This window comes from Stegodyphus dumicola, chromosome 11 (genome assembly GCF_044657685.1).
Source record: "Stegodyphus dumicola isolate Sdum_Otavi_A_Nest chromosome 11, ASM4465768v1".
In the NCBI taxonomy this organism is placed as follows: Eukaryota; Metazoa; Arthropoda; class Arachnida; order Araneae; family Eresidae; genus Stegodyphus; species Stegodyphus dumicola.
The window spans coordinates 83,464,059-83,477,537 of NC_140778.1; the positions used below are offsets into that span (position 1 = coordinate 83,464,059).

The 13,479-nt window shown below is 27.8% G+C and overlaps 1 protein-coding gene across 2 annotated transcripts in view; it reads left to right on the top strand.

Annotated features, from left to right (window-relative positions):
- Window positions 1-13,075, top strand: part of LOC118192150 (aminopeptidase O-like) — a 59,809-nt gene extending 46,734 nt beyond the window's left edge. Inside the window, exons 12-16 of one of the 2 annotated variants that reach the window (XM_035363048.2) lie at window positions 1,994-2,053; window positions 3,533-3,625; window positions 5,534-5,650; window positions 9,576-9,662; window positions 12,923-13,075. In XM_035363048.2, the coding sequence (XP_035218939.1) occupies window positions 1,994-2,053; window positions 3,533-3,625; window positions 5,534-5,650; window positions 9,576-9,662; window positions 12,923-13,075 (510 nt within the window). The remainder of the gene's footprint in view (window positions 1-1,993; window positions 2,054-3,532; window positions 3,626-5,533; window positions 5,651-9,575; window positions 9,663-12,922) is intronic. The other variant, XM_035363049.2, reaches the window with a different exon arrangement.
- The last annotated feature ends 404 nt before the right edge of the window (window positions 13,076-13,479 follow it).

Below are 13,479 nucleotides of genomic sequence, written 5' to 3' on the forward strand. Positions count from 1 at the left end.
ACTTTTTATGAAAAATTACCAGTAAAAACTTTATAAAAAATTATTTATTAATGGTCTTTGTTAGTTAACTATGTCGGTTTAAAATTCTATTAAGTGCTATAAGTTGCATTAATTTTCTATGCTTAAGTTTCCTTCTTATTTTCTCAGCAAAAATTTATTAGTTAATATAAAATATGAAAAACAAATTATCCTTCTTTCTATCTTGCGCTCACAAATTATTATGAAAATATCTATTTACAGTTATTAAAGTCTGAAAAAAGCATGTCTGCGATGTTATCATCACACAATGATTTGTAGATACTTTATTTTTTGCCGCGATATTTTCGACGACGATGTTTTTAAACTGCGAAGTTTTTGAACTGCTTTATTTTCGAGGACGATGTTTTGTAGCACGATGTTTTAGAACTGCGATGTTTTTTCCCACGATATTTTGTAGTACGACATTTTTGCCTTGCGTTGTTTTCTCTGCGACGTTTTCGTCTGCAATGTTATCGGCGGACACCAGCAAATGTATATGCCATTTTCTTCCCTACAAATCATATTAGCTGATTTAGATCTTAGGGTTATGTGGTCAGTAAAGACACATAATAAGAAACATTTAATGTGAAGAATTCCTGTTGTCATATGCAACTATTGTAAAATTTTGATGCATATTGATTTTGAGGTAAAGTGGCACCCAAACAATCCATCGCTTTCAAAAAGGCAGTCTTTTCCCCCTACAAATGATTCCCAGGTTGTTTTATCAGAGAATAAGTAAACTCTCTACAGATTTTAACATTGATCAAGAAGAATGGGGTAGTGCAGTGTTCAATCACTTTTCATTAATGTTGATGAAAATCTATTAACAGGAATGTTCAAGTTTTCTGTGATGGAGTGGTGATTGATAGAGATGATGATGATGAAGATCAAATTGCTTTCCAAACTATTGCATATTTTACAAATATACTAGAAGCTATAGATACATTGTAGTATTAACCTCAAAATGTTTTTAATAAAAAATGCAGTGATATTCTTTAAAGAATTGAAAAAAGCATTTGTTGCACATTCTCTAAACGAGAGCTTCTTAAACTTAATTTTTATCACTGAGAATTTTTTCGTGACCCCAGATATTAAATATAAAATAAAGATATCAAAATGAATATCCTCCCATGAATAATTCACTACTTTGATAAACAATGTACATGTAAATTGAAGTAGTTTTAGGATTTATTCTAAGCAAGTAAAAATTAAGGAAAATTCTAATGAGACAGATGTGTTTGTTTTCAGGTGCATAACAAATTTAATGTTGGTGACACCACTGAACATAAAGCATCTTTAACATATTTCAACGTTCAACGACATTTGGTTTTAATTAGCGTTAAAGCTGAAAAAGTAGTTTCATAAAAATATATAGTGCTGAATAAGAGAAGAACATTTAATGCCATTTCTGAATTAGTGAGAAATCTGATTCTAACTCCAATCGAGAATTCATCAAGGATTTTTGTGAAAACTCAAGTTTGAATTGCTAGATTGCTTTCTCGTTGGTAGAGGGAAACTGTATAAGACTGGAAAGAGCATCACTTCTTATCTTAATTCAAGCTCAGAGTACTTAGCTTGTGGCTGAGACTTGTTATGTTGTCTTGTGTTAAATGCTCTTAGTATTTTGCAGTGGTAACTACTGATTGTGCTGTGTTATACTGAGAAGAGTATAGTATACTTTTGTGAGAAGTACTGAATACTTTTGTGAAAAGTTCCAGAATTGTAAAGGGTTTGTGTTTTGGAAAAAATAAATTGCTGTCATTGGTTCTGTATGCATTCAATCCATTACAAATCTGTGCACATATAACAATATGTTTTGAAGCCAGGAAGCATTAAAAAACTGCTATTACCAGACTAATTGAAAATTATTTATTAAATATTTTCATATTCCTCCATATAATTTGCATAAAAAATTTTATTAGTTTTTTTATGTGTGTCCGTGATAAAACCTAACAATTTTTTTATTCAAATTTAGGAAGTTAAAGGAATTAAACCTTCTCCTGAAAATGAATTATTTAAAAAAGTTATTAGCGAGGTAAAGTATATGAAGCATAAATGAAATTAAAATATTTTATTTTAAAATTATATCGTATTGTACAGAAACTTAATGTATCTTTTTTATTTCATACATTTGTGTGTAATTGTGATTGTGAAATTTAATATGTAATCATACTGGGCTAACCTAGTGTATCAGTTTTTATTCTGCAGAATTGCATGAGCAGAAGACTACGTTATATTGACAGAATAAAACATTACTAAAAATGCACATTAATTTATTAAACCAATTCAAAATCTTTCATTTTGGTTCATGTATCACATTTTGCATATTTTTTTAAAACATTTCATATATTTTTAAAACTTTTAACATTCATTCATCAATGCAGTGTTTTTTTAGTATTTACTGATTCATTTATTAGATTTTTAAGTATCTGAAATATTAAAATGATTGGAGGATAATGTGGAAAAAGAATTATTGCTGAAACAATAAAATATTTTATAATTTTTAACTAAAAAATAGTTGGTAAGATTAATTTTACTATTTTAATAAATCTATGAAAAATATTTATGATGCCAACAGTCTGAATACAGTATTGTAATTGTTGTAGCTGTACTTTAGGCAACAGTAATCTGTCCAACAAAACCTTTTTTCTCATCCAAGCACTTTTATAAAGTTAATTCAAAGTTTTTAAAAAATAAAAATGTTTGGTAGCTATGCATATTTATATATAATTAAATGACAAATTAGTGTTGAGTCATTCCCTTAAAATTAGCTTGGTTATTCAGGTGAATAAATTGACTAATATAATAAATGAAATAAATTTATTTAGTACAGATTTATAACCAGTTCTCTGTATTATAATAATTTCTGAAACTCAATTCTGACATTTCTAAGCATATTTAGTAGCTTGCCATGCAGTGCATCTTAATTGTTAAATAGTTTTAGCAATGTATAGTTCATCAATTATTTTCATATTTCTTTTTTGAAATGCATTATCTTATAGCTTTAATAGGAAGTTTACGTTTAAATTCTATTTTGCTTTCAAATTAACTTAAAAGTTTTTTAAATTCTCATTTTAAACTACTTTTCCGTATCTTAATCATGTTTTATTTTTTGTAATAAAATTTTTTTATATTGTTTTAATGTTTTTTGATTGTTTTAATGTTCCTAAAATCATTTGGTTTCTTGTCATATTTCTTTAGTTTCATATTTGCTGTTATCAAATTTGTTGTCAGTGTTATTGCTCATCACTGATATTATCACTAATGTATCATTAATATTATCATTTATCTTAAATCAAAGTACTGAAAAATTATTCTTTAATGAATATCTAATTCATACCTACTTTTATATTCAGCATGTGTGTTGTCAGCTGTCCAGCATGGGTTATATTAAATTATAAACTGTCTATTAATATTGAAATTTTTAGTTTTGTTGATCTTATTGATGTTTTCATACTTTGGTTTATTATTTGTATTTGATAAATAAAAATTCTATATATTTTGTTCACTATAGACAGAAAACTGGGTAAAAATTAACTCTTGTATGCTAAAAAAGAGGCAGAAGAGAAGGAAATTTAGTTTTGATTGTGTATCTTTTGTGAATAATGTAAGTAATTCTGCTCTTTTGTTTATTTTTTCATTCTATGAACTGTTTATTGAAGAAAATAGAATTAATCTGAATTTCATGTAGGAATATCTACCTTAAATATTCAGTTTAAATATACTTATTATTTATAATGTAAATTTCTTTTGTGAATTATGTTTTACTTTCAAGTAGTTCATTTTTTAAGGTTTTATTAACTTTTGAACTTTTAGACGAGAATTAATGTATTTAATATGATGTAATAACAATCACTAATATTTTTACTTCTGGAGTTATTAAATGGCATCATTATCTAACTTTTCTTTAATTTTGTCAAATTACAATTTGAACAGAAAGTTATTAAATTGATTAATGTGCAGGTATCAAACTGTTCAGAGATTATTCTGCATATAATGACTGCACTTTTTTTTAATGACGTCTTTAAAATACCTTTTTAAGTATTAGGAATTTGACATCCATCACAATTTTGATTTTTCTGTTATAATATAACTTTTCATTCATAATTTCTATTACTGAAGTTACTTAATGGAAAAGTAATTGGAAAATCATTAGGAGACTGATTGGAAACTTTTAACAAGGGTCCATAATTATTTATTTTGCAGAAGTTTTGGAAGGCTTGTAGTATTATTATCAATCAGTGTTTGAGTAAATAAGTTTGATGTTTATCAGATAATTCAGCAGTCAGTTTTAAATGCATGCTTAGACATTAAGTCATTGAAGTAATTTATATCCTACTATTAAAATTATGGATTGGATTGGTCAATTTAAGCAAAACATATGAGGATTATCTGCCTGAGGTGCATCCTAGGTTTGATCAAGAATTTCTTGGAAATTGGAATCTTCTTTTAGTAGGTACCTCTGGTGAAGAATTTTGAATCAGTATATTTTAAATTCCTCTTTTTGTAAGGATACTGCATTCTCAGATATCTGTCATATTCAGATTTCACACATCATCACATTCATAGCAAACTTTTATTTTTCCATGACAGCTAACTATTATTAACCACTGTACAAAGTGCCTTAGCTATACAATAGCATTTAAAAAAATGTTTTTCTGTATTTGAAGCTCACCCCCCTTAATTTTCAGTAATATTTTGCAATTTTTCATTAGGCTTAAAATTGCATACTTTCTAATTTACAAATTCTTATGAAATGTGCTGCTCATTGTGGATTTTGCATTCTTACAAAGGAGTAATTTTTTGCCACATTGCAATGCAGTTTCAGCATCGAAGGTATTCAGCTTTTCACATGATCAGTATCATGTTCATTAGCAAACCAAATATCGACATTTTGTTCATGTTTTGCTGATAGAAACTATGGTTTATTGGTCATATATACAACTATTTATTGCCATTTTAGGTTTCAATTTAATTCCACCAATTGAACTGAGTTACATGTTAGCTAATCTGAAAATTTTGTGATGTTGCCATTTTTCTGAACTGAAGTATGTGAATAAATTGCTGACCTTTTCGGGGAACGTACTTTCCTGCTCAAATGTTTGATGCAAATGTTGATGTTATTTACCGGTATAGTTAAGCATCAGAACATAAATGAATATTGAATGGTGCAATAACTATTTTTTAACTTTAAAATACTGCATCAGAACTGAAGTGCTGTAAGTTCTGACAACTTAAACTACTATTTACTAATTCCTTTTATACACACATAACCAATGCTAAAAATTCAAAAAAAAAAAAAAAAAAAAAAAACTGAAATGCTCGAATTTCATGAAAGCCCCCAAAACCTTTTTTGCAATATCTTATTTAAAGTCCCACCCCCACCCAGGATTAGTTTTTATTTTATTACTACTGTAATGTTAAGTGTCATATCCTTTTTTTTTTTTTTTAGGACTAAAATTGTTGTACCTAAAAAGTAATTATTTCTTTCCTGTAATGATTCTTCATTTTACAGCTGACTGCAGAACAAACAATACTGCTGCTTGAAAATCTGTTAAATGAAGAAAAGATAAGCACTCAGATATTGAGACATTTAAAAGAGTCGTTTAAATTTGAGGAGACAGATGCTGAAGTAAGCCTTGCTCTGTATATTTTCAGTGCATGTGTGTAGCTGTTAAAGGGGTTTATTGCTAGGGTGATATGATTTAGCATGAAGAGGCAAAGAGTCATAAAACGTTTATGGTAAACAGTGGCACTAAAATCAGATTCATAGTGGGTAAAGAAAGAAAGATAATTATCAGATTCAATTTCAGAAGTGAACTGGGCATCTGGAATCTGTCCAGTTCATAAAAGATAAAATCTGGGTTAAATCCGTCTTTATCATCAAGAAGCATGAATATGTCATCTACATAGCTAATTTAGAGTCAAAAAAATAGTTTTTCTAATAATTTGACCTTAAAATAGTTAACGTAAATGTCAGCAAGTATTGGACTGAGAGGCTTACTCATAGCTATTCCTTCAATTTAGTGATGAAATTATTTTAGAAAATGAAGTGGGCTTGACTCAATGTTAGTTTGGAAAGTTAATTCCTCAATTTCAGTACATGTGGTCTGATTTTCAAGACATTTTAATACTTCATCAACTGGCACATTAGTAAACAGGGATTTAATATCAAAAGAAAGCATAAGAGTACTGGGGAGAAATATCATTACATTTGTCAACAATTTCAAAACACTTTTTGACAGTGTAAATATCGTTAAAAAGTAAAGGAGAAAAATCTGGAAACTAAAAATTTGGCTATAGGATATGATGTTGTTAGTCTAGTTTCTGCCTAATATGAGTTGCATTTTTTGCAGTGGTAGGTTTTATGCAGGTGAAATAGATTTTATTTTTGGAATGTAATTCATGAATGGAAATTAATCTTTATTTAAAACCATGTCTTAGGATTTCATTTCTGGGAGAAGAATTGTCTCATCAAAAGTAAAGTGTCTGCAAAATTGAGCAATCTGCATTATTAGCTTATAGGCTTGTTTTAATTTTATGCAATTATTCAGTTTAAAATTATATAGGTTATGTTTGTTTCTTTTAACAAAGAAAATGCCATTAATATTTTAATTGTTACTTAAAATACCATCAGTATTTTAATTGTTATTTATTAATCTCAGGCTTACAGTAACTGAGGGACTAAATCTGCAAAACATTGATGATTTATTTAAGATTTTATTTTAAGCAGCTGAAAAGATTGGCTCAGTGAAATTTTTATAACTTGCTTATAACTATATATAATGCAAACTATTGCTTCTTATAAAATCTTCCCTGAAGACAGTTCCTTCATATAGAGAAATAGCCATCAATTGCTTTATTCTAAGAAGTAAGAGAAAGGAATTAACTAGAGATTTTTGAGTAAAATTCCATTTATCTGTAATGCAAATTTGTTATGAAATGTAATTGAAATTATTTATGTGAATTTGTTATGAAATGTAAATGCTGAGATGCATGCATGTTACATATAGCAGACTGCCTTTATAGGAAAGGTATTTATGCTTCTAAATTATAATTGGCCAAAAAAAAGTAAGAATTGAGGTCAATCATTAATATTTTGTTCTGTTACATATTTTCACGCTATTAAGCTAGAAGGTGCTGCCTATGCACCAGAGTCAGGTAAGATGCTAGATGTGCCAGAATGTATCCTCAGAATTATTATTATTTTTTATTTATTATTTTATTTATTGAAATTATATTATTATTTACTGTTTATTTGTTGAAATTATTGTTTTATTTGTTATTAATAAATTTTATTATGGTATTGGAAGGTCTTTCTTGCACTATTTGTGATACTTAATCATCCTATGCAATATACACTTTATATATTACCACCCATGTGATGAAATTGTTAGAAGAATAGAGTCAAAATTGTGGAAACGTATGGCATTTCTGATATATATATATATATATATTAGTAAGTTCAAAAATGTAAAAGTGCAACATTAATACTTACTGTTAAGCTATACTGGCATAAATTCCACTAATGGCTGGTAAGTAGGTAATTTCTTTATCTTTTATGCTACCTGATTCTGAGACTTTTTTTCCCTTTGCGTAGCCTTGTGTAGTCATGAAATTTAAAGTTGAGAAAAATGATAGACACTGAATAATCATGAGTAAAACAATGAAATTTGATATTATTCAAACTTATATTTAAAAACGTAACACATTTTTAATCAAATTTATAAATAATTTTGTGATTTTTGGGTTAATGAGCAATAAAAAAATTTTAAGTGTAATTTTTTATTTTGAAACTGCACGAATTAATGTGTTTATGTTATAAAAGAACATCCTATATTATCCACTGTAATTGCAAAATATGAATTGCATATAGGTATCATATAATTTAAATACATTTTATGTGTGGAATGTGATTTATAAATTAAAACTGCAATAAAGTTTTGCTTGCCATACATGCTAGTTGCATCATTAATGCAGTGCACATAAAGCAAAATCATGTTCCACAAAGTTAACATTTTTATGAAAAAAAATAGATTAGGTATTATTCAGATTAAAGAGGTATGTATAATTTGTACAAGCCTAAATATTATTATAATTAAAAGATGGAAATAAAACAAATATTAAATAAAGGATTTCTATTACTGCTTAATAAGTAGGCACATGATATAATTATAATTTTAAATTGTTCATGATTTTTGTTTGGGACAATGTCTAACACAACTCATTAAATATTTCATGGTAAGAAGTACAAAGTTTATCAATACCTCTCGTAAAGTGCCATTATTCTTTCTTCATTTGAGTCAATCTCCATTACAAAATCAGACAATTCCTGGGCATCTTTTAACAATTTGTTTAACATTTTTCACATTAAATCTCTTTATCTTCTTCACTATCATGTCATGTTATAAGATCTTCTAATTTTTTATTTTCCATTTCACAATCATCATTCTCGATTAATTCTCTGGTTTCTCTTTCTTCTGTATCTGAAAATGCAATAGATGGCAAAGGATTTTCATTTCATATCTGTTAAGGAATTCATATATGATACAAGGGATTTCAAATAGGATATCCTTGCTTCTCTTTATATACAATATCCTCGGCTTTATTTTCATTGATGGAAATCAAGTTGTTGCCAATTTCTAGCCAATTGGCATTCATTGTTAATCAGTTCTTTTTTTCCCAAATAAGTTAATAATTTCTATGCTGTGTCTTATGTTGTATTGCTTCCAAAATGCCACTAGTGTTTCATGCTTTTCTTCATCTAAAGCTTTTTTTTGCAGAGATATACCTGACATCACAGACTTGGAATGTTTTTATGATTCCTTGATCCATTGGTTGGATTAAGGAAGTAGTGTTTGGTGGAAGGAATTAAACTTCTACATTTGGATGAAATGTTGTGAGGGCTTCAGTGCTGTGTCCTATTATACAGAGCATTATTGAGAATTTGGAGAACTTTATAGCTCAAGTTTTGCTTTCCTATGGCTTCAAACCACTCTTTAAAGAGGACTGTTGCAACATTGCTGATGTTCTGCATCATACTGTATATAATTAAAATTCTCACATAGGGAAAATTAAATGGAGATAATTAAGATGACGTGTATAAGCAAAATCACATTCCACAAGTCTGCATTTGGCAAGAGTTTACTGTATACTTTATTGAAAACTATGTTTGAATCTTTATTTCTTGGACAAAAATTGTGTTATCAGAGTAAAACATGAGCAGAATTGAGCGATCTACTTAATTATCCCATGGGTATGTTTTAATTTTATGAAATTTTATTCAGTATAAAATAATGAGGTTTCAGCATATCCATTTGATATCTTGTTGTTTTTTAATTGTTTTATAAATACTAATGCCTTAATTTGTTGACAAATGCATATGCTTCTTGTGTTATACTGTTTACAATGTTTATTTCTCCTCCCCTCTTTTTTTCTAATTGCTGAATTTCATAGTTTGTAACTTTTTTATTTAATATACTGATCCTGTTAATTTTTTATATTAATATTTTGATAATGTAATATTAAGCATATCTTTCCCCCCCCCCCTTATCTAGGTTCAGCATAGATGGTTTGAAATGGTAGTCAAATACAAATATAGACCTGCATATGCTGCACTGAAGGACTTTTTAACCAATCATTTGGTAAAATTTTTATTTCCTGTGCAATTACCAAGATTTATGCAGAAGTGTATATTTGTATATAAGTAATTAGTATCATTAGCTTGCATTTACCTGCAGATTTGATTGTATAGTTTCTTAAAAAATGATTTTTGAAATAAATTATTATTATTAGTGTTGTTATTATTTTAATGCTTCAGTGTATTTCATTTAAAAATTCCTCAGGGAAATACTTTGGCACATATGAAAGTACTTTGAAATAGAAATACAGTAATGTAAAATTTTAAGTTAGACAACAATGCAACATTAGACTAGTAGATTTTAATGTAAAATTTGAAGTTAGACAACAATGCAACATTAGACTGGTAGATTTTAAATAAAACTATATTGATTTTGAGGGCAATCAGAGGCGCTTCTCTTCAGGTGCAAAAAATGCTTTTTGAAGGTGAGAGAAAATTTTGTTGAGGGTTTTCTTTTTTTTTTTTTTTTTTTTTTTTTCTCTCCCCCTCTTGGAAGAAGATTTTGTTTATGACTGATCGTCCTCAGTTATAGAGTTTTATTCAAAATCTGCATTAGTATAAGGTTGCAATTTTACCTAATTCTAAATGTTGATACATACAAAGAGATCATTGAACTATTTTTCTTTTACTTAATATGAAATCCATTAATTGGATTTATGTTTTGTACTTGATTTAAATAATACAAATAATTATTTTACTTAATTCTTGTGAAGTAAAAAAGTACAGTTTTCCTTACATCATTCACTTTGTGGGCTTTTATTGATGACTGAAAAAGTATTTAAATGATTTTAAAGTCATTGCATTTACAGCATAGGAAAATCACTTTCGGCATCAATGCAAAATTTTCATTGCATTAATGACCTTATAACTGAAAAGTAGTTTAATATTAATATAATTATTTAAAGTTTTACTTCCATTGTGAGTCTCTTTTTCCAAAGTTGCATGAAAAGAATTAGTGTTAAGATTTTTTGCCTACCAGTTACCATTTTCATCTGATAGAGAGAGTCACATGGACCTAAATCTGGAGATTACGGTAATTGAATCATCTTCAAATCAGTTGCATATTGATAGGGTCTTGCTTTGTTGTTAGGCAAGTATGCAGTGCATTTAACAACTATTTTACAAATGATCCATGAATTTCTAAACTATATATAGGATTCATGATTTGCAGTTTTTTTTTTTTTTTCCTTTGAATGTTCTAATAAAATACTTTGTAGTCAAATTTTGGCATCAGCTTGAGCTTATATTTCAATCTTTCTGCCCATGAAACTTAATTTCTAGACTTGTCTAAGTAATTATTTTGGTTGGTCCTTCTCTACTGATCAGATTAAATTAGCCATGTTTCATCAAAAGGTGACTGTAAATTTGGGGTGGGTTTTTTTGTTGCTGATGGATATGTAGATAAGTTCTGTACTAATCTGTACATTTAACCATTAGTCTTAGATTCATTGAACAAATCTAATTTATATCCTCTTCAACTTTTTTGACTAATTTCAATTATTATTTTTGTCACAAAACAGCACATGGATTTAAAGATTTTGGCATTAATTGACAAAGAAATCACGAAAGAGAATTTTGAGTGATTTAAAGTTTTGACAATATTAACTTATTTTCCCATCGATCAACAATTCTAGCAAAATTTTAAGGAACAGATGGCTATTTATTTGTTTAGATAATCATAGATTACTCTTTATTTATTAGATAATCAACAGATACAGGCTACGAATATGGATATAAAACAAATAAATATGAGCTCAACTTTTAATATTATCTGATGACTAAATTCATTAAAAATGTTACCAGTCATTACAAGGTTTCAGAACCCTGAACTCAATGTAAAATAGCAATAAAATTTTCACCTTTATGAACTTGGCATCACATAAATTCACTGAAATAAAAATCAAAGTTATGCCAAAAGAGAAACACTTTTTATGTAGAAATTTAAAATATACTTCAAGTATTAAAAGAAAAAATATTATTTGTTAAATAATTGCCAGAAAAACAGTTTGAGTTTTTACTGTTTTTGTAAGAATGGGAATATGATTTTTCTGTGGAGATCACGTAGTAATGGTTGAAATTTAGCTCTGCAAAAGAAGTCCAGAAACAGAGAAATTTTATTATTATATATTGTGAATTGAATAAAGAAAAATCTTTTTTAAAAAAGATGGTAAAGAGTTTGTTAAACCAAAGGGGCTTTGACCCTGAGAGACTATTCTTTTTGTTTTGCTTCAAATCACTCTGAATGTCTGTTTCACTTTTCAAACTGTTGCCACCAAATATTATCGCCCTGTATTATATTTGAAGAAATTAAATAATTAAAAATATGCATAAATGTATGTATTTTGTTCCCATTGTGATAAAACAACGGTAGCCATCAAATTTTGAACGACGTAATCCTACTGCAAATATAGGCATCTGGAAGCCCAAATTTTAAATTTGTTTTATTATCGATTTCATATTTTGTAAAACTTTAATGAATTTTTGATTAACAAACTCAAGGATTTCAAAGCGAGCAATGGCAACATTGTACAGAAAAAACATTTTTATCTCTATTGCCTGAAACTGTGTATCCAAAATTTCTAAAGATAGGCTAAATTTAAAATTATTTTGCGGTATTGCTCTTGAACTGAATTTTATGGTTTAAGTGCAAAGAACATGATATTTAATAAATAAAGGCAACACACAAAATGTTTAAAAAAACGTCTCTTTGGACGTAATTTAAAATCTGAAACCTTTCAGATTTTCTTTTTTAATTCTTTTTTTTTTTTTTTTAAATAATCTGAAAATTTCAAAATTTTTATACCTTTGGATGTTGAAATTTTGAATTAGTAGGTGTGCAAATCAATTATTTTTTTTTTTAAATCGCCAAAAATTGTTAAATTATGTTAGGGATTCAGACTAAGAGTAATAAATCTCATATAAAACTTCAGAATAAATGAATTTAATATAATTTTACTTTTTCTTGTATTAAGAAGAAACAACAGAGAAACAAACTTTGAGAATATTAGTTTGTTCAACAAAGATATATGCAAAAAGTGCACAAAAATTATTCAGCATTAAATTAAATCTAAATTGAATTTTGAAAACATTGCTTTGAAGAGTGCACTGACCTCATTTAAACATCCTGTCTTTCATGTTTTATAGCATTGAGTTCATCAGTATATGCAATTTACAATACATATACTTGCACGAACAAACAGAGTCTCTCTTTTATTATTACAAATATATAGGTCTTTCAGTTTCTAATTTACCTTTCTTTCACAGGCACTAGGAGTGTATTTATATGGTGAATTGATCTTCTCAGGCGATAAAGTGCAGAAAGCTATTGCAGAAGAATGTTATACATCTCTGAGAGCTGAAATGGAACCAAATTACATATGTACAATTGATCAAATGTTCTTGGATTCTGCATCATAAAATGCTTTATGTAAAAACTGTATAGACACATATTTATATTATGTAAAATAAATGTTAATAAATCTGCATCTGTAAAAAGTATAAATGTTATTTATTTTGTTGTTCAGAATGTGTTTCTTCAGGAGCTTTTATTGCTCAAACATGTATTTGAAGTTTTTTGTAGTTTGTCACATCTGCTTGCCATATGACTATTTATGACTGACAAAGTAGTCTTTTGGGTGGCTTGGATGTCTTCTGATAGATCTTCTGGAGACGCACTCCAAGATAGAAAAAACTATGATCTGTGCTCTTCAAAAGAGGGACAAAAAAATCTGGCATATACACTCACTTCCAAAAGTTAAGCACAAAGATGTAAAATGCAAAAAAAAAAAATTAACAAATACTGCTTTGATTAACACAAAATT